We start from the raw sequence: 20,031 nt of genomic DNA on the forward strand, positions 1-20,031 counted from the left end.
TTTGCTCTCTCTGTTGCTCTCAGTTTTGTCTCTCTGTTGCTCTCAGTTTTGTCTCTCTGTTGCTCTCGCTTTGCTCTCTCTGTTGCTCTCACTTTGCTTTCCCTGCTGCTCTTGCTCCCTTTTCCCTCTCAGGTGAGGGAGGGAAGGGCCGGGTCCTCCCGATCCAAGGAAATCCTGGAAGCACCGATCCACCAGGGAGCATCTGTGGGCTGGCTGGCTGGAGGGTGCTGTTGGGAGGTGCCAGCCGGGAGGTTTTGGAGTTTGTTTCTACTGTAACTATAATTAGGAAAGGGGAGGGGGGGGGCTCTTTGTTTATTTAGGCTGAGAGCTTTAAGATAAATGACAGCTCCGAAGATGCTTTTCAGCACTTCATAAATCAACTGCCAGCTGGGCAGTTTCACCTCTGAAACGTCTCCTGCTTCTTTTTTTTTTCTTTGCCTTTTTTTTGTGTTTTTTTTTCTCCCTCCCAGCTTTGGAAAGATGGTCTATCCAAAGGGAAGGAGAAAAGAAATCTTCCCAAGGAATGACTGTCACGAGGAATATGTGCATTTATGGGGGGGGAGAGGGGGCAGGGGAAATGATTTCATGCCTGGAAGGCTCGAAGGGGTGGAGATCCCACCCTGTCACCTCGTTCCAAATTCCCAAGTGCGAGCTGTTAGGAGGCAGCTTCCCTGGGAATCTCCCAAGGGCACCTGGCAGCCCGGCTGGCACATCCTCAGGCACGTTCCTGGTTTCATTTACTGCCTCTTTCCTCTGTCTCACTCAGCACATCAGAGATTTACTGGGGCTCTTTTCCCCGAGCTGAGGCACTGGGATTCCTGCCCAGCTCTGGGATTGTTTGTGCCAAAGGCCCAGCACCCCCTTGCCCTGCAGGGAGGGGACATTCCTGCCCAGGGGTTGCTGACAGCCCTGCAGTCCCTCTGGGCAGGGGCTGAACTCCAACACCAGCCACTCTCACAGAGGCTCTGGACTCTTCTCCAACCTTTTCCCAAGCCTGGAATTCTGTTTTGTCTCCATATGAGGGGGGGACACGGGGCAAAACATGTCCCTGGGTTATCAGAGAAGGGAAGGGAATGGGATGGGATGGAATGGAATGGAATGGAATGGAATGGAATGGGATGGAATGGAATGGAATGGGATAGAATGGAATGGGATGGAATGGAATGGTATAGGATAGAATGGAATGAAATAGGATAGAATGGAATGGAATGGTATAGAATAGAATAGAATAGTATTAAATAGGATAGAATGGAATGGAATGGAAGGGAATGGAATGGAATGGGATAGAATGAAATGGGATGGAATGGAATGGGATAGAATGGAATGGAATGGAATGGAATGGAATGGAATGGAATGGAATGGAATGGGATGGAATGGGATGGAATGGGATGGAATGGAATAGGATAGAATGAAATGGAATGGAATGGAATGGAATGGAATAGAATAGAATAGAATAGAATAGAATAGAATAGAATAGTATTAAATAGGATAGAATGGAATGGAATGGAACAGGATAGAATGGAATGGGATGGAATGGAATGGGATAGAATGGAATGGAATGGAATGGAATGGAATGGAATGGAATGGAATGGAATGGAATGGAATGGAATGGAATGGAATAGAATAGATTGGAGGCAACCTTAAATCCCACCCAGTCCCACTCCCACCTTCCCCCAGCCCAGGTTGCTCCAAGCCCCGTCCAGCCTGGCCTTGGACACTCCCAGGGATCCAGGGAGTGCTGCTCCTCTGGGCAGCCTGTGCCAGGGCCTGCCCACCCTCCCAGGGAAGGATTTCTTCCCAAACTCCCATCTAACCCTGCTGTCTGTCAGTTTGAAACCATTCCCCCTCGTCCTGTCGCTCCAGGCTGTGGGTGAGGGCCTGGGTTAGTCCCATGGACATTTGGGTGGAGACAAGGGAAGGGAATGACCAGTCTACCTGTGAAATATCCTGCTAAAATAGACCCTGGGGTTCTTTCCAGATGGATGGTAAACCTGCAGTGGCCTTGGGGAATGTCCCTCCTTTTTCAAAGGTGTTTTTCTGGGCCTCTGAACTTCACCCTGAGTGGATCCCCCAGGAGCTCTGGCTGCAGAGCAGCAGAAATGCAGCAGAGACAGAAGGGAGAAGCAGAATGAGAAGGGAATCATGTCCAGAGGGGACAAAGGACTAACAAAGGCACACACAGAGCTTTCAGACAGACCTTCAGAGGCTGGAAAACTCTGTGGATCTCAGGTGCAGGTCACAACATGGCCCAGCTCCATCAGCCCCCTGCAACCACAGAGAATAATGAGGAAAAGTTGCTTTTCAGAGAAGAAGTGGGTTCAGAGAAGAAGGAGGCTGAGATGTTTAACAAAGGGGCCCAGAAAAGCTCCAAGCCCTGGACAGTCTCCACCTGGTTGCATTAAACCAGCCTCTACATTTTTCAAAATCCCCCCGTGCTTTAATCTCTGCTGCATTTCACATTCCCTGGTGGTGCTGTCCAGAGAAATGCTCTCGCTGGCAAGAAGCTGAGCAGCCACCACAAAGCTTAACAGGACCTTGATGTGGCTTTTAAAAAACCCCAGATCCTCAACTGCTGAGGCTCACGGATTTTTTTTTCTCCTCAGCAGATGTTACAGGGGGACTGGAGCTTGGCAAACATTCCCAGACATGGATAATGTTCATCCAATGATGGGCTGATTCTCATTTACATGAGGCTGCCTTTGCAGTTCCCTGCCTTGGGAAAAAAGTGCCTCTAAAGTGTGTGTGAAAGCAATTTATGTAGAGGGACCTTAGCAGGAATGAAAGCCAGGCTGCCAGTCTCCCCAGGCAGAGCAGAATTATAAATGCAGCGAGCTCTGCTGCCTTGATTGCAGTCCAAGAGCTCTGATATGAACTTATCTCTATCAGTCTGGTAGAAATGTCAAATTCTTCTCCCAGTAGCCCCCGTGGCAGCCACGGGCTCTGTCTCCAGACTCCTGATTACCAGAGTGTGCTGGAGGAGCTGTTCTGCTGAGTCAGGACCTGATGTTCCAGCACGGAGGAGCAAAAATCTGTGGAGTTCAGGATGTTTCCTCTCCTGTAGGTCAGAACAACCTTGGCACCCCCAGACCAGGCTTGGGATTTTCTTTATGGTGAGACAGTCCCAGCTCCAAGCCCTGAGACCCAGGGAGCAGGAGGAGGGGGATATTTCCCACCCCACCTTGTCTTTTCTGGCACATTTTTACATCTCTCGCTCTCAGGCTCCTGGGGGTTGGTTCTTAAATGCCTGTCTCACTGGAGGCATAATAATTCTCCTTGTAGGTGCCTGTGGGAGCACAATTCCAGTGTCACACCCTTACATGGACAGTCTGATGTGCAGGAATCCCACCGGGAACCTCTCGGTGGATTTTAGAACCAACCCACCCTTCCAAAATCCAGACTGATTCAGAACCTTGTGCATCCATGGGTAGGTGAAGTGGAAGGAACCTCGTCCCTGAGAGAACATCCCAGGGAATTATTTCCGTGCTTCCTGACTTTGGGAAGAGGAGGGGGATGTGTTTTCACCAGCTTTGAGGCGTTTCCTCCTCGGGTGGTGCCGACCCTGGGCTCGCCACGAGTGGTGACAGTTTATCTGGAGATGCTGCTGAGCTCATTAAGAGGAGCTGCTGCTGTTTATCTGCCCCTTGTCTGCAAAACCAGGTGTCCAGCAAACAAATCCTCGGCGTTGTCAGCGTGCTGGGGTGCTGGGGTGGAGAGGGGGGAGGTTTTTAGGGGCCTTCACCCAAACCCTGAAGCCGTTTCTGGGCCGTGCTGCTGGTTTTTTGCTGCCCCTCTTTGCAAAGCCTTTGGTGGTGCAAGGCAAACCCTCCCAGCTCTGAGAGAAAAAAAAATCTCCTTTTCCACCCAAAACCCCACCCAGGAAACGATCAGAAAAACGTTCAAAGCCTTGGAGAAGCTTTTAAAATGTTAATTTAGGCTGGTACAGGTGAGTCAGCGGGGGGGGGTCTCTGAGCTGGGGGGTTTTTTTGCTTTCTTTATAATAACTCGAGGGAAAGGGGCACTTTGAAGGTGCAGCTCATCTCCTCCTGGGCCAAAGTTTAGCTAAACTGTGCAGGCAAAGTGCCATTTGCTCCCCACCAGCAATAAAAGGAGCCTGGATGGCTGGATTGGATGAAAACATACACTTTGTAAGCATTTAAAGTTCTCAGAGATGAGTCCCTCTGGTGAAATCTGGCTGCTCAATTTGCTGCTGCTGCTTGTTCTTATGTAAAAGGCATCCAGCCATTACTGTGGCAGGCAGCAATTTAGAACCCTGACCCAAGACACGATGGTCCTGTTGCTTTTTTTCCCGTGCCATGGAAGGAGAAAGTTGGCACTAAAAATAGAGCAGCAGGTGGGGACCAAACAGCCCCATGGCTGAATGATTTCCCTTTAGTCTTTTGAGTTGTTTACTTGCAGGAATGAGCTGGCCCTAAAAACAGGGGTAATATTTAACCCCCCAAAGCTGCATTTTGTAGCTGTGGATGCTCAGGGTGTTCAGCACAGTCGGTGCTTTGCCTGCAGCCCTGTGAGAACCCCGGGGATGGGAATGCTGCTCCCGAGGCTCCCAGGTTTTCCCTGCAGCAATTCCAGCCACTCCAACCCCAGATCTGACAAGGACAATGACCTTTTCCTGCACAGCTCCCTGCCAGCCCCATCCCTGCCCACGACCAAGTCCTCCAGCCCTCCAGCCCTTCCCTCATCCAGCCTTTCTCTTTTCCAGCTCTCCCAACCCTTCTGAATCCTGCTCTGCCTCTTCCTACAGCTGTTCAGTGCTTTGTGAAGTGACCCAAGAGCTGGTCAGACCCATCACATCCATCTTTACGAAGGAGATGAGCCTGCATTTTTGGGGGTAGAGGGGTGACCGTGTTTGTCACCCTCCTGCCACGACCTCTTCCTGTCCCTCTGAGCAACCAGCCCGGGCTTTGCTCTCCTGAATTGTCATTTTTCTCCCTGGGAAATGCCACAAAGTGACACAGTGTATTAGTTACTCGGGGCTTTCAAAGCTCCTCAGCAGCCAAGAGCACTTGTGGAGAAAAGGGAGATCAATATGATGGGAGAGGCAGGGATGTGTGATTTAAAATCCAGCTTTTCTAAAGGCACCCGGCCCCGGCTGCCTCGTCCCTTCTGTGTGACCTGTTTGCACAAGGGTGAGTGAGAGCTGTGCAGGTGAAAAAACGCTGTCAGGGAGGGCAGGAGAGCAGAGGGGTGAATCCTAAGGTGCATTTGGGTGGTTTTTATCGCTGCCTTTGGATAATTGTCCCTTGGACGTTGTGCCACTGCCCCTGTCCCCCAACAGTGAACAGCCAGGAATTCAAAATAGGTGTTTCTGAGGCCAGCCCCAAACTGCCTGGCTGCAGATCCAGCCCCAAACTGCCTGGCTGCAGATCCAGCCCCAAACTGCCTGGCTGCAGATCCAGCACCCTGCAAAACATCCCACAGGACAAACCCTGAATTGAGCTTTTCCACCACCACCCCCTTCCCTGGCTTTCTTATGACAGAGCACAGAAATGTCTGGTCTGGAGTGGAGAAGAGTATTTACAGTGTCAGAACACTGGAACTGCATCAAACCCTCGTTCCCTCTGGGTTGAGACTCTCCCCAGGAGACACAGCCCCAGCTGCTCTGCTGGAAAGGTGGAAGGAACCTCTGTAAATGCAATTATCAAGTCACTTACCCACAAAGGAACCTTCTCCTTGACACCCATTAGTTAAAGGCGAGTTTATCCCCTTCGGAGTGAGGGTTTATAAACATTACAAAGCTTTGTGGCTGGACATTTCCTTTCTCCCTCCCTCCTTTTCTGTGTTATCAGATGTGGGTGGTGTTTCCTGCTTGGACTGTTTCAAACAGCAGCCACTTTCAGTGTCCACATTAAAAAGTCGTCCCACGTTTTACCCTTTTGCTTTTGAAACCCTGAGCTGAAAAAGGCAAAGGGTTTTTACCTTCAGCTGGGTTTACACCAGGGTTTAAACCTTTAAACCAGCCTGGAGATGTGAGCAGTTTGCCTTCACTCTCTCCAGCCTTTTTTTCCAGGATGAAGAAGAAGAAATCTCCCCTGTTTATTGTCTGTTGGTGCCTTGAACACAAGAACCACTTGACCCCTTTGCATAAACTCCTGTTGGCCCCTGGCAGCTGGATCCGTGTCCTGCAGCACTCTGTGCACCAGGGGGGATCAGGAGGGGCAGGGATCATGTGCTGACTGCTGGGCAGAGCAGAGCCCCTTATCAGGGGGCTGCACCTCCAGACCCCACCAGCACAGCGACAGCAGGACCTGATGGGAAAGGAGGCCAAAGAAATGATGGATTGCCCCCGGCCCAACAGTGTGGGCCAGACAGAAACCAGGTGGAGGGGAGGGGGGAGGCAGCACCTTCTGTAAACAATCCCCTGGCCTGGCTGGAGCAGCTTCAGCCTGAGCTGTTGGATTAAGAAGGTGATTCTTGCCCTGGACACGGAGTTAAAGGGCAGGGTGATAATGCACTGCTGGCCAGAGGTGCTGGGGGGGTTGCCCATTACTCAGCAGTGCTTCATTTGGCCTGGCAGGAGAACATCTGATATCTAAACAGCCCCACTCATCCTGAAGCACTCAGAAACCTCTACACTAAATATTTGATGCCCTTGTTTGATAATGTTTATTTTGCTTTCTCCCCACCTGCGTGAGGCTCCGGCCCTGGGAGTGGGGAAAACATGGGGTAGCACATACCAGAGATAAAATAAAACCCCGAGGTGTGAGCTCTGGGGAACAGAGATTTATGAGATGTTCTGGGAAGCTGACTGGGCAAAAAAAATAAAGAAAAAAAATAAAGAAAAGAGAAAAGAAAAAGAAAAAGAAAAAGAAAAAGAAAAAGAAAAAGAAAAAGAAAAAGAAAAAGAAAAAGAAAAAGAAAAAGAAAAAGAAAAAAAAAGAAAGGGATTTGCCACAGTTCTGCACTGGTGTAAATGCCATCAGCAGCACGTGAGCTCCCAGACCTGTCCTTTATAAGAAACTTGTGCAAATCAGGACACACTCAGGGGTTTGATGGGCTGCTCTGGGTATCAGCTCCTCCACTTCTGCAGGGCTGGAAGGGGCGGGGGAAAAGGTGAATTCAATCAGTGCCAGTCCCTGGAGCTGAGTGAGTTCTGCACCCTCTGGCTGCTCCACTGGGAGGGAAACCAGTCGTGGTGCAGCCACGGGTGCTCTGCTGGACACTCTGCCCTCTCCAGGGGGGGTTTGGGGGTTTTGGGTGATCCCACTCACAGCAGGGATCAGGACACCCCAAAAGGGAACTGCTCCTGGGTTGTGGCCCCTCCAGCTCTGGGGTTGTCCAGGAACTCTTCCCAGGCCAGCAGGGGCAGTGAAATCAGGGGGGGACTCACCCCACCAGACCTGACCTTCTGCAGGAGGAGAGGGGGTGTCCTGGGCTCTTCCCTCCCTCCACACCACAATTCCAGGGCCTGGAAAGGGAAACCAGCCCAGGAGAGGAGCTGCTGTCACAAACCCCTCCACTGATCACAGCCAGCCCTGCCCCTGCTGCCAGAACCCTCTGGAGCAGTGCAGGGGTGGGTTTGCTGCTGACTTTGTGAGTTGGTTAGTTCTCAGTTCAAGAGGCCCTCATGGACCAGGTCCTGGAGGTTCTGTCACCCCACCAGCCCTGAGACCAGTTGGAGCAGCAGCTCCAGTGTCCTCAGGCACTCGTGGGTCCTCCAGGACCTCTCCAGCGTCTGGATGAGAAGCACAACCTTCTCTTTTCTCTTCCTTTACAAACCAAGCCCCTCCCCTGCAGTTTTTAATATCCAGGCATTTGCCACACACAGAAGGAGAAAACCTTGTGTGAGCTGCTTTCTTTCTCTGCCTCACTTGAAAACATTCTTTGACCCTTTGAGTTGTTACCCATTTTGACAGGCAGTCTGGGCCTCTGGGCTGAAGTGTTTCCTTTCCAGACAGAAACCTTGCTCATCTGAGGACTGACACTGTCCAACAGTTCCTTCTGAGAACCAGCAATCCCGGGCTTTCTTTCTCATTTTGCCCCCGTGGAGGAAAGAAAGCCACAGTTGTGTCTTTTGCCTCAATTCCCTCCTTAGAGACGCTGCAGAACCCCTGGCAGAGAGGGTGCCCTGTTAGCACTGACCCAGGGGTTCCACAGCCCCAGCTTCGTGTTGGAAAACCTCTTTCTGAAAGCAGGGAGAGCTGGCTATCACCTCCCAGCAAAGAGCAAACACCAGGGGTGATCCCAGCGCTGGTTCTGCCGCTCTCCGCCCGAGATAAAGCCGGGTTTATCTGCGGGGCTGTCGGGAGCACACCTCCACCTGCCAGAGTTCAGGTGAAATGGGGCTGAAAGCTGGAAAGGATGTGGGCTGTGAGTGTGTTTAAAATGTTATCTGGGCTTTCTCAAACATGTCTCTCCAGCTCAGGTATTTGCACATGATAACCTTTTGGTCCCGGCGGGGCAGGAGCCTCCCCGGGCCTCGCATTTCAGGACTGATAAGGCACTGAAAGATGTGGAGCCTCCAAGAAACCTCCTGGAAAACAACCCCACAGCTTCCCCCCTTCCCCCCCCAAAGTTCCAAGGGCTGGTTGTGCCACTCAGAACGCTGAATTTCTGGAAATTATTCACTGCAGGGAGATTTTTTGCCCCGGAGAAAGTGGGCAGGAGGTGCAGCTCTGAGGAGAGATGGAGAAGAGGAGGCACGACTGCTTTTGTTATTCGAAGGTTCGGCCTCTGTTCTCCCTTTGATCTGCCACTCTCGTGGATTCCTTCCTATCAGCAGATCAAGGAGAATTTTTATCTTGCTGGGAGACTCGCCGTGGTTGCTGTTATTTGCTATTAAAATCCCTCTGCAGCAACATCAGGAGAAGTTTTGTGACCACCTCTGGCTGCTTCGACTTGGAGGGACCGAAAAAAGCCCCGTGTTTTTGATGTTTGGGATATGCTGGTGAGGGAATGGCCTTGGAATGCTTCCCCCCACCCCCCTGTTATGCAGAAATGTGGCCACATCATAGAAGAGGATTTAGCCAGCAAGTGGAAGGTTTGGAGTGCTGGACATGTCTGGCAGCAGGAAAGCTGGGAAAGCTCATCCTGCTTGACTTTCACCGAGCTGGGGGGTGTTGGGAACAAACTCCCTTTGATGTCCCACAAAATGAGCTCAGCAGATCTAAGGACAAGCAGGAGTGTGGCTTCTGCCACACTTTAGATATATTTACATATTTATAAATATATATATATATTAAAAATACATAATATATATTATATAATATAATATTATACATGGTATTATATTATATATTGTATATTATACATTATAATATATATTATATTATATATTGCGTTATATATAATACATGAAAATATATTTTAGATTGCATTATATAATTATATAATATTATATATTATATAATATAATATTATATATATATATATATATATTATATATATATTATATTATATATACTATAATTATATATCTATATTGATATTATATTGTATATTATAATATATATTACATTATATATTATACATAAATATATATGTATATGTTTATAAATAAATACATTTCTTTATAAACAAATAAATAAGCAGAACCCATCCCAAGTGATGCTTTCTAGCACAGACCAGAGAGCCAGGGAATTGCTGGCGCTGGATTCCCATTCCTTGAGATGGGGAAGGGAAGGAACCTTGGCAGGGTAAAACCTCCCCTGACAACCCCCCCCCCTTAGGAATAAACAGAAAGGACTTTTTCTCCCAGACCTTCTCACTGGCACCTTCCTGGAGATCTCCATTTGGGGAGCAGGATGAGGAAACTTGAGGGATTTACACGGAATTTCTGACAGGAGCACCAGCAGTTCCAGCTCCCACCAGCAGTTCAGTTCCAGTTCACACCAGCAGTTCAGTTCCAGCTCCCACCAGCAGTTCAGTTCCAGCTCCCACCAGCAGTTCAGTTCCAGCTCACCCCAGCAGTTCAGTTCCAGCTCCCACCAGCAGTTCAGTTCCAGCTCACCCCAGCAGTTCAGTTCCAGCTCACCCCAGCAGTTCAGTTCCAGCTCACACCAGCAGTTCCAGCTCCCACCAGCAGTTCCAGCTCACAGCAGCAGTTCCTGGAGCTGCACATCCCTGTCCTGGGGCTGCACATTCCTGTCCTGGAGCTGCAGGTCCCTGTCCTGGAGCTGCACATCCCTGTCCTCAAACTGCACATCCCTATCCCTGAGCTGCACATCCCTGTCCTGGGGCTGCACATCCCTGTCCTGGGGCTGCACATCCCTGTCCCTGAGCTGCAGGTCCCTGTCCTGGGGCTGCACATCCCTGTCCTGGGACTGCACATCCCTGTCCTGGAGCTGCACGTCCCTGTCCTGGGGCTCTGCCCACACCCTTCACCAGCCAGAGCTCGCTCAGAGCTGCCCAGGGCAGTGCTCAGGTCACCCTTCCAGCTCCAGCCTGGTCACATCCAGCTGGGAATGGGGCAGGAACAGTGAGACAGGCTCGGAGCAACCAACCTGAGCAGCTCCACGGCCCTGGCAGGGACAGCAAAGGGCAGAAGCCACTGGAGGCAGAGGGTGGGACCTGTGATGGCTTTGGGAGCAGAGTGTGGAACCTCTGATGGCTTTGAGAGCAGAACATGGTACCTCTGATGGCTTTGGGAGCAGAACATGGTATCTGTGATGGCTTTGGGAGCAGATCATGGTCCCTCTGATGGGTTTGAGAGCAGAACATGGTATCTGTGATGGCTTTGAGAGCAGAACATGGTATCTGTGATGGCTTTGGGAGCAGAACATGGTACCTGTGATGGCTTTGAGAGCAGATCATGGTCCCTCTGATGGCTTTGGGAGCAGATCATGGTCCCTCTGATGGCTTTGAGAGCAGAACGTGCCTTCCCTTCACAGCCCCCCCCAGGAACACCCCACCCAGCCCAAACCCTCCTCTCAACCTTTCCCTGCCTTCTTCCCCTCATTATCCCGAGGGAAAACAAAGATTTTTTTCTTTAGATCCCATCGTTTGTGAGGACTTTTTTTTGGGGGGGAGCAGCAGCAACATATGAAGTGCCCAAAGAATTCCTGCTGTTTTTCGTGGCACTGTGGATCAAGGGGAAAAAAGATTTACTTTTCCTCGATAAGCACAATTGTGGATCTACTGAATTTGTAACAAGCCATTCAACAACAACAAAAAAAAGAAAAAACCTGCCCTAGAAATCTTTATAACTTTGTAGGCAACCAGCCCCCGTGATCAAGTCTTACAGCACTACTTCATAAATTCGAAATCAATCACGAGAGAGGCATATTAAAATAATTTGTATCAGCAGGGACTGATTTAAAGCCCAGCTCCTCATCCATCAAGGAGGTGCTTTCCTTGGCGAGCAGATCTCTCCAAAGTGCAGGAAAAGCTTCGCCAAACCCATCAATAATAAAGAGAAGAAGCTCTCGCAGAGCAAAGGGACGGAGGGAAAAAGGGGAACGAGTCTCGTAAACTTCTTTTTTTCTTCACAGGATCCCGCTCCAAAAATCACGGAGTCAACTCAGTTGGAAAAAAACCTCTGAGGTCTTCGAGTCCAAAATAATTATGGGAGACAGATGCTGCTGCGACTTTTGAGCTTTTATTGAAGGATAATTTAGGATAAATTTTAATACACGGAAATTGGGTTGTTTTGTTTCGTGTTGTGGTTGGTTTGGGGTTTTTTTCTATGGGGCTCAGAGGGGATACAACACTAAAGAAGGGGGGGAAAAAGGCAGGGGGAAAAAAATTGGAAGGTGACAAAGTTTTCACTGGGGAAATCCGGGAAATTCTTTATCCCTTGGAAAAGCGATGCAAAGGGAAAGGTTCCGCCCTTTTCCCGGTTTTCCCGTGGTTTCTGTTGAGCCGCAGGAGATCGTCGCTGCCGGCCGGGAGATTCCCGGGGCTGGGGGGTGTCCGTGCCCTCCTTCTGCTGAGCTCTGTGTCACCAGCGCTGCCCCAAAACCATCCTGGGAGGGTTTTCCCCAAAAAAATCATCATCTCCCTTGAAAACGAGAGAGCTTCGAAACCTCCCCGGCTGCTGGAAGGACCTTCTGTTTTCTCCCCTCTGTCAAGCGGCGTTTAAACGTGAACTACCTCGACTCCTTCCGCAGGGAACACAATTAAAGCGTCATTAAGAAAGCGTTTTTCTCCTCTCCTTTCCCATAATAAACGAGTCGGGCTCGGGGTTTCCGCGCTGAAACACGCGGTAAATCCGCGGGTGTTTGGGGCAGAAGGGGTTGGAACCGGGGCTGGGTTCCAAGCGCTGCTGCTGTTCCTGCCAGCAGTGCCAATATTTTCAGGTGTGTCACGTTCGGAGCGGCTCACAGGGGGAAATATTTGGTTGTGGCAACTAAAAAACAGAATCCTCCCTTTATTTCTCGCAGACAAATTAAAAATAGAACCGAGGTTAAAGCCACTTTTTTGTTGTTCGTTTGTTTGAGGGGGAAATTTTTTTGCCCTAAATTACGGAAATCCCTCAGGAAAGGCTTTTTGTTGGCGGCTTTTGATCTTTTAGCTTGGCAAGGGACTCTTTGAACCCTCAGTGAAGGCAGCGAGACTTTGCTTTTAGCCCAGGAACAGTTTGTTTGGCAGCCTTTTGGCGGTGCAAAAGCCTCTCCGTTTGTTGTTTTCCCTCTGTTTCTTGCCGTCTTCCCACGTGTCCTGCTGTCTGAGGAGAAAAAAAATGGGAAGATGTAGAAAAAAAACAAAAACAAAAACAAAAAACCGAGAAGACTCCAAGCACGGGAATGGAAAAGAAGATTATTCGGGGAAAGTTGATGAAGGGAGAAAAGCCTGAGGTAAGATTTTCCCAAGGTAGTATTTCCCTGAATTAACTCCGGGGGGAAGATCAGGAGAATCCGGGAGATTCTTCACCCCTTCCCATTTTTTTTTCTCTTTTCCCCTGGACCGAAACTCTGGAGTTCTGCCCCCTGCCCGGGTGTTTAATCACCGGGGGCTGTGATGACCTCCAGGATTTTATAGCTGTTCCCAAACCCGTTAAATCCCGTGGGATTAGTGTTGTGGCCACTCAAAGGGAGCTCGTGTCTGACTTTAAAGGGATTCCCCTCAGGGTTCTTTGGGAATCGGTGTGAAAGGACTGGAGAGCCAGGACACAGAGCTCACACTGCCCTTCCTCCCGGGGATGCTCTGCCGGGCTGGGAATACTGGGAATGCTCTGCCAGGCTGGGAATACTGGGAATGCTCTGCCAGGCTGGGAATACCGGGAATGCTCTGCAGGGCTGGGAATACCGGGAATGCTCTGCCAGGCTGGGAATACCGGGAATGCTTTGCAGGGCTGGAAATCCTCGAGCAGAAGTTCTTGTCGAGGGCTCTGGGGACAAACTCTGCCCTCCCTGGGACCCTCCAGCTCTCAGGTAGGAGCTCCCGATCCCAAACCCTCTGGAAGCTCGCACGGGCTTTGTGCCAAGCCCCCAAACAGGCGGTAAAAAGCTTCCCAGAGCCCCAACGCCCCGGGCAGGGGCAGGTTCGGCTCCCACCGCATCCCTGGGACATCTCAGGTCTCTGCTACCCACCCACCCCGATTCCCTAAATCACCTCCCGGGGGCTTCCCAGGCACCGCCCCAGCTCTCACCCCCTTTGGAACCGCTTTGGATTTACCCTGTGGTTCTGCCTTCTTTTTTTAGGGGAGCAAAGATTGGTTTTGCACCAACCCCCTTTGCAATAATTCTGATTTCCATCACATGTAGGTTTGCTCCTCTGACGAAAGGCTCTCAGAAAAGTCTTTTGTTACTGTTGCTGAGGCAGACTTCAGCTCGCTGCTAGCTAAAGCCACCTCCCTCTTGTTGGTTCCAAGCAGAACAGAATAACCCTTACTTTCGTTCATTTTAGGTTTTAATCCCCCCAGATATATTTTTACGGATTAAAATCTCTATTTTTCCAACACACAATAAGCAACACGTATGTGTGCGCTTTATACTTTACATAAACGTTGCAGATGTATAAAATCCATCCCTTTTTCCCCCTGCTGCAGTTTTTTGTGGCAGGACTGTGCCTGGTCCCACAGATCCCAGGGCAGAGCAAACGTCCGTGAACTCCCCACCCTCCCGGCAGGGCTGACCTGTGCTCCCCACGCTGAAAAGCAGCTCCTGCCTCTCTCGGTCCTCTCTTCCCCCGGCCCGGGGGCTTTTCCTTTTTTTAACCCCAGATGATTTTTCATTTGGTGTTCATTTGGAGTGCCGAGGGCCGGTTTTGGGGAGGGCTGGCCGGGCTGCAGAGCCCCGGGCGTGACCCCAGCCCCGCTCCTCGGGCCGAGCCGGGCCGGTTCAGGGAGAATTCATCTCAGGCTGAACTCTGTGTGAACCTGGGCCCGAGGGGAAGGGAACCCGACAGAGCAAGGCTGAGGGAGGCAAGTCCTGAGCAAACCCATCAGGCTGAGTAAATATTGAAGGAGCCCACGTGAAGGCCGGGGTTGAAATGGAGCTGTCAGAGCAGAGTAAACTGAAGGGAGAGGTGAGGCCTCTGAAGAGCCGGGAAACCTTCTGGGCACTCACTCCAGCAATTGTTCCTTCCACCCCAACCCTTTGCCCCAGCCCTCGTTTCACCTGCCTGAGAGGCCAAACCAGCCCTGAAGCTGCTCGGTGCTGAAATGTCTGTGTTGGTGGAAGCAAAGGGCCCGGGGCAGAGGGGTGAGCGAGGGGACAGCGCTGTGGGGTGGCCCCTTCAGTGCAGAGAACCAGGACCCTACAGCTGGGGTCAGGCAGCAGATCCAGGGTCTCCTGCACTTAAATCCGGGTGACCTACGCAGCATCAATCCTGAAGAATAAATATACTCTATATTTGATGCACACACAAGTGAAATGCACTGTCTATAAACACATATAATCCAAATAAACACATGTCTAATCCAAATATATGCCCAGCTCCCACCATCTAGCCCGATGGTGGTGCTGGGCAGGGGAGGTCCCTGGGGATGAGCTGTTGGATGTGCCAGTGGGGATCTGGGGGCAGCTGCACTCACCCAGCACCTCCCACAGCTGCAGGTCCCTTGCCTGCTTCTCCAGGGATTTTAGTGACCCTCAATAATATGTCCGGGCCAAACTATTGCGAAAACTTATCAGGCAGGAAAATCCTCCCTGCTTTACCTGATTTAGGGTGAATCCCTTGGCAGTGTGGGGGTGGAAGCAGGTGCATGGGCACCCTCCTGCCTTGGTGCCACTTGCAGAAGATGCACCAAACTCTCACCTCGGTTCTGACTCACCCACCGCGGGATGGAAACACCTCACGCTCATCTCGCCCTGGTTTTGCCGAGAGCTGGGGAAGGGGCAGCCTCTGACCCATTTTGGGGTGTGAAACGAGTCTGGAGAAACCCAAAAGCCTTCCTCCCGTCTTCTCCTCCACTTCAAGGCTTCAAAGGCTTTTAGGGCCAGTGACAGCCCAGCCCGGCCACAGCTGAGCCGCCGAGGGGGAGGTTTTGTCCCCAGACAGAGACCCCCGGGAAAGCTTCACACCTTCGGTGCAAAGAGGCTCCGGGAGCAGTTCAAAGCAGGCAGCCAAGTGGGGTTGAAAGTGAGGAGGTCTTCCGGGTATTATTATTATTATTTTTTAATAGAATGTCCTCTCCCCAGATCAAAAGGACCCCACGTTGTGAGAACAAATGCTTTAGGGACAAGAGAAACATTTCACACCGAGGGGTAAGGAACAGATGGCCCTGGAGGAGCAACTCGGGTCTCTGCTCCGGGGACAGGGACAGAGGAGAGGGACCCTCGATGTCCCTTCCCCGTCCCCTCCTCCTGCCGAGGGACAGCAGCTCCAGCCCGGTGGCTGCCGTTAACGATTTACACGGTTCCATTTCTCTGACTGGGAATTTCTCCTTCCTTTGGGATATTAAAAGAATAAATCTCCATTAAGACGTGGCTTTGTGTGTGAGTGTAACGGGGGTGGGGGGACTCGGCTCGTTTTCCTGCTCATGAAAAATGCAATAGCAGGGAGCCACGGACAGGCACGTGGAGACAGGGGAATATCCGGATTATGAACAGCCACGGGTTGTGCATCATTTATATATTAAAAAAAAAAAAGACTGTGCGTAGACCTCATATTTGTGATAAAGCCCAAGTATGGCAACAGGGCCAAGCCTTGATTAGAGGCTTCTGGACGATCTTCCTGTGTCCCACATGGACACACAGGTACCTGTGGGGGTACTGAAGGCCCAGGGGCCGCTCTCCATCAGCTCCGGGTGCGGGACAGACACGGGTGTCCCTCAGCTCTCACTGGAGCATCGACCCCCGGCCGCGGGTGTCCCGGCGTGGCCTTTCCAGCCGGCTCCTGCTTCCCAGCGGTGGGTTTGGGGCTCCTGAGACAAAAGGGAGCGTGAGAAACTCGGAGGGAGAGCAAGGGGGGGGTGATGGTCGTTAGAGAAACAGGGCTGGGCAGCGAGGGGGCGAGGGACGGGGGCCGAGGGGGACCCGGGGGGGGTTCCATATGTAAGGGCGCAGCGGCCCCGGCTCCGAGGGCTCTTCCGGAGACTCCCTTTGAGTTTCAAATGGGAACGGGAGCCTTTGTTGTGCCCGCCAGGCTGACACAGCGGTCCCCTCCTCTTTATCCCGGCCTTTCCCCTCTGCCCCGGCCCTTCCGAGGGCCCGTCTCACCTGGCAGCGAGCTGATCCCGGGCCTAGAGCCGGTCCTAGGCCCGGTGCCGGTGCCCTGCGGGAGCAGAGCCGGGCACAGAAACGCATCGGGGGGGAAATGGTCTGGGTGGAAAAGCACGAGGTTCCTGAGGCTCGACGCCCTTGTTTCCATGAGCCAGCTGAGATCACACAGGGGCAACGAAATCAACCAAGCCGGCTCCCCCCGACAGGTTTTAAAGTCCGTTTTAGCTGCTCGGGAGTTTTGTTGGTTTGTTTTGTGTTTTTTTTTTCTCTCCTGGCGTTTTGCACAAAATCCTCTTTTCGCATTTCCCCCCTCCGCTTTTTTTCCCTCCCCGCCTTATCTCCGAGCTAATTGGGCACTCAAAACCCTTTCCTTTGGAGCAAAAGAGGTGTGTTAGACGGGGTAAGATGTTCTCGGCGGGGCAGAGCGATGCCCCAGGGCCCTCCCGGGGAGCCGGGACAGGGGCCGGGCTCGGCAGGTACTTCGCTCATTCCTCTCCCCCCTCCCGCCCCCACCGAAAAGGTTTGCAAATTTGGCGAAGCCAGAACAATGGTTTCTCCTGGCAGCCCCTCTGTTTACTTGTTTGGAAATCCCGGAGGCGTTTCGAGGTAAAAAGGTCAGAGGAGCTCCACAGGGCCCGCTGCCTCCCCCCGCCCCGCCGGGCTCCGTCCCCCCCAGAGCTGCTCTGGTGTGTTATTCGTGTGGGGAAAACACCCTTGCAGGGTCGTCTGGGGAAGGTGAAGCGAAGGATCCACACTGACGCTTCGTTTTGGTTTGGAGCCCTATAAACGTCCCGTATAAACGAGAAACTCGCTCTGCCCCCAGCCCGGACCCGAGTCCGTCCCAGTCGCTGTCGCTGCTTCTGAGGATGAGGATGATTTCCCCTTCTCGTCAGGCCTCGTTGCCTTGGGAAATAACTCCGAGAGAAGCGGAGTTTCCATCCTGTCCCGACGGGGCGAGCTGGGCTTTGAAATCCCGCAGGGCCGGGCCCGATCCCGGCGGTGCCAGGGGGGATCCGGGGGGTACCGCAGGAAACAGGATCGGCCCCTTTGTTTGGGAGCTTTGGCAGCAGCCGGAGACTTTTTCCTTCCTTCCTCCTCCTCCTCCTCCCTCCAAGCCCGGGCTCCCCCCGGCCCGCGTCCCGCACTTCCCCGGACGGGAGGGATTCCCGTTCCGTTAAAACCGGGAGGACTTCCATGTGGAAAAAGTAAACTTTATTAGGCTGAGGTAGCTTCATTTCGGGATACAGAGCACGGGGAGGGGAGCGGAGGGGAAAGGGGAGATTCCGATTAAGAAACCGCTAGTTTTTCCTCGATGACGTTTTTCCCTTTAAAACGATTTTTAACGAACAGTTGCCCCGGTTTTTCACTTCACTCCTACCCTGAAACTTCTCGCGGGGGAGGGAAAACATTTGGCCGTGGTTAAATAGTGGGTTTATCTGACCCCGATAAACCTGAGAGGGTGGGGGTGCGAGGAACGTGCTGCTGCGCTCCGAGACTTGAGGCTATCGAGAGGTCCAATAAATAGCAGCCAGTGCATCAGTGCAACCTTGTTCCCATCCACCTTCACACCTCCTGCGACAGCGACCGAAGTACCCCGAGGCCTCACCTCGCTTTCTCTGATAACCCTCCCCCAGGAGCAGCACCAAGCAGTCACCGTCGCAGAGCGTGTGGAAAAAAAAACCCTGTAAAGCAGAAATAGTGCAAAATGGTAGCAGAGGAGCTGCTTTTTTTTTTTTTTTTTTTTTTTTTTTTCTTGGTTTGGGTCTTTGCACAGGCCTCGAGCGTCTCGGGCGCCTCAGATCTCGTTCCAAGATATACACACAGTAAATAACGGGGAGAGGGGGAGGGAAGAAAAAGTACCCGAAACTTTTTTTTTTTAGCGTCTCGCGAGGAGGAAAAACACATCGAACGGGAGATTCGTGCGGGGAGAAATCGTCGCGCACGTTTTTGTTTTTTTTAAGACGGGAGAGGACTAGATTCGTTTTAAACTTTTCCGTGGTCGAAAGTGCAGTTCCTAAAGGGCAGAGGGGAGGAGGGAGAGGGAGAAACGTCCCTGAGACAAACGCCTATTGCTGAGGATAGAGGAGGACACGGCTGCTCCTTTGGAGTCCAGTGGCTTTGCAGAGGGTCTATAAATTAAGCGAGAGAGAAAGGCGAGTGGGACAATCGGTGTCACGCGTGGGGAGCCGAAGGGATGCTCGGAGGGGCCGTGCGGGGGAGGCTCGTGGTCCTGCCCTGCTGGGCTCTGCAGACCCCCGAGGGCAGAGCTCTGTGCCCCTCTGACGCCTTTCAGGAGGACATGGAGCTGGGGGAGGCCTCGGGTGAGGTGCAGTTGGACTGATCCGAGGCTTCGCCCGCCTCCTTCGCGGACCTGGAGGCGGCAACCGGGGCGAGACCTTCCTTTTCCCTCTTCTTCTGCTTCATCCGCCTGTTTTGGAACCAGATCTTGACCTGGGTTTCGTTGAGCTCCAGGGTAGCGGCGATCTCCACCCTGCGGGCCCGGGTGAGGTACTTGTTGAAGTGGAACTCCTTCTCCAGCTCCGTGAGCTGCTTGGTGGTGAAGTTGGTGCGGATGGCGTTGGGCTGGCCCAGCAGTCCGAACTCCGACACTTTGGCTGGGAACGACCAAAGAAAACAGGGCAGGAGCGGCCGGAGGAAGCCCCTCTCTGGGGCGGGGGGGCTCTCCCCCGCTCCCCTCCTCTCCCGGGCCTGTGGTCCCTCCACCGCCCGGACCTTCGCGCTCCCCCCCGGCTCCTCGCATCTCCCGGCCCGGGGGGACGGAGCTCCTCGGGCTCTTCCCTCGGAACCATTCCCTCCATCTCCCTGAAAACTGCGGGAGAGCAAACTGAGCGGGAAGGGGTGGAAGGGGAGGGTGAAGGTGATGATGGGAGAGGAGGAGGGAAGGCTGTGATTTAAGGAAGGTCGTGGAGAAGGAAGTTGAACAATAGGGGAGATGGAAAGCCACGGCTGTGGAAGAAGCAGGAAGCCCGGAGCGCTTCCCGTTCCGAGCTGGGCTTAAATCGCGTTGGGCCTGCGGGAAACCGAGCTCAGGGACCGTCCATCGGAAGAGTCTGGGAAACCTCTGGCTGGGATTTAAAAAAAAAAAAAGAAACCCCACAAAGCCAAACCCACCCGAACCAACACAAACCCACGTTCTCATGGAAGACGAGCCCAGTCACCTCGGGCACAGACCCCGGGGAAGGGAACCTTTCCCTGGCAGGGCTGAGGAGCTGCCCCCCACCTCCCTCGGGTGGGGACCCCCTGGCCGAGCCCCGCTCCCCCCAAACTCACCTGTCTTGGGCGGGTTCCTCTTCACCCTCATCCAGTCGAAGGTCTGCGCGGCGCCGGGCCCCGGCTCGGGGGGGCACGCGGGGTCTCGCTCCTCGTTCAAAGAAGGCGAGAGGTTGCCGTAAACGCCGGGCAAGTAGCCGGGCTGCTCCTGCCCGTAAAGGTGCTGCTGCTGGTACTG

At 52.5% G+C, this 20,031-nt stretch overlaps 2 protein-coding genes across 2 annotated transcripts in view; both read right to left on the bottom strand.

The window, feature by feature from the left end:
* The window catches only part of SKAP1 (src kinase associated phosphoprotein 1), a 198,796-nt gene extending 183,593 nt beyond the window's left edge, over positions 1-15,203 (bottom strand). Inside the window, exon 1 of the mRNA XM_029963461.1 lies at positions 15,173-15,203. Within this exon, the coding sequence (XP_029819321.1) occupies positions 15,173-15,203 (31 nt within the window). The remainder of the gene's footprint in view (positions 1-15,172) is intronic.
* Positions 15,204-18,851: 3,648 nt separating this feature from the next.
* Positions 18,852-20,031, bottom strand: part of HOXB1 (homeobox B1) — a 1,756-nt gene continuing 576 nt past the window's right edge. The window contains exons 2-3 of the mRNA XM_029963466.1: positions 19,854-20,028; positions 18,852-19,177 (exon numbers count right to left, since the gene is read on the bottom strand). Of these exons, the coding sequence (XP_029819326.1) occupies positions 18,852-19,177; positions 19,854-20,028 (501 nt within the window). The remainder of the gene's footprint in view (positions 19,178-19,853; positions 20,029-20,031) is intronic.

The sequence above is a fragment of the Manacus vitellinus genome, unplaced genomic scaffold, assembly GCF_001715985.3.
Source record: "Manacus vitellinus isolate BGI_N305 unplaced genomic scaffold, ASM171598v3 scaffold_102_pilon, whole genome shotgun sequence".
NCBI classification, from domain to species: domain Eukaryota; kingdom Metazoa; phylum Chordata; class Aves; order Passeriformes; family Pipridae; genus Manacus; species Manacus vitellinus.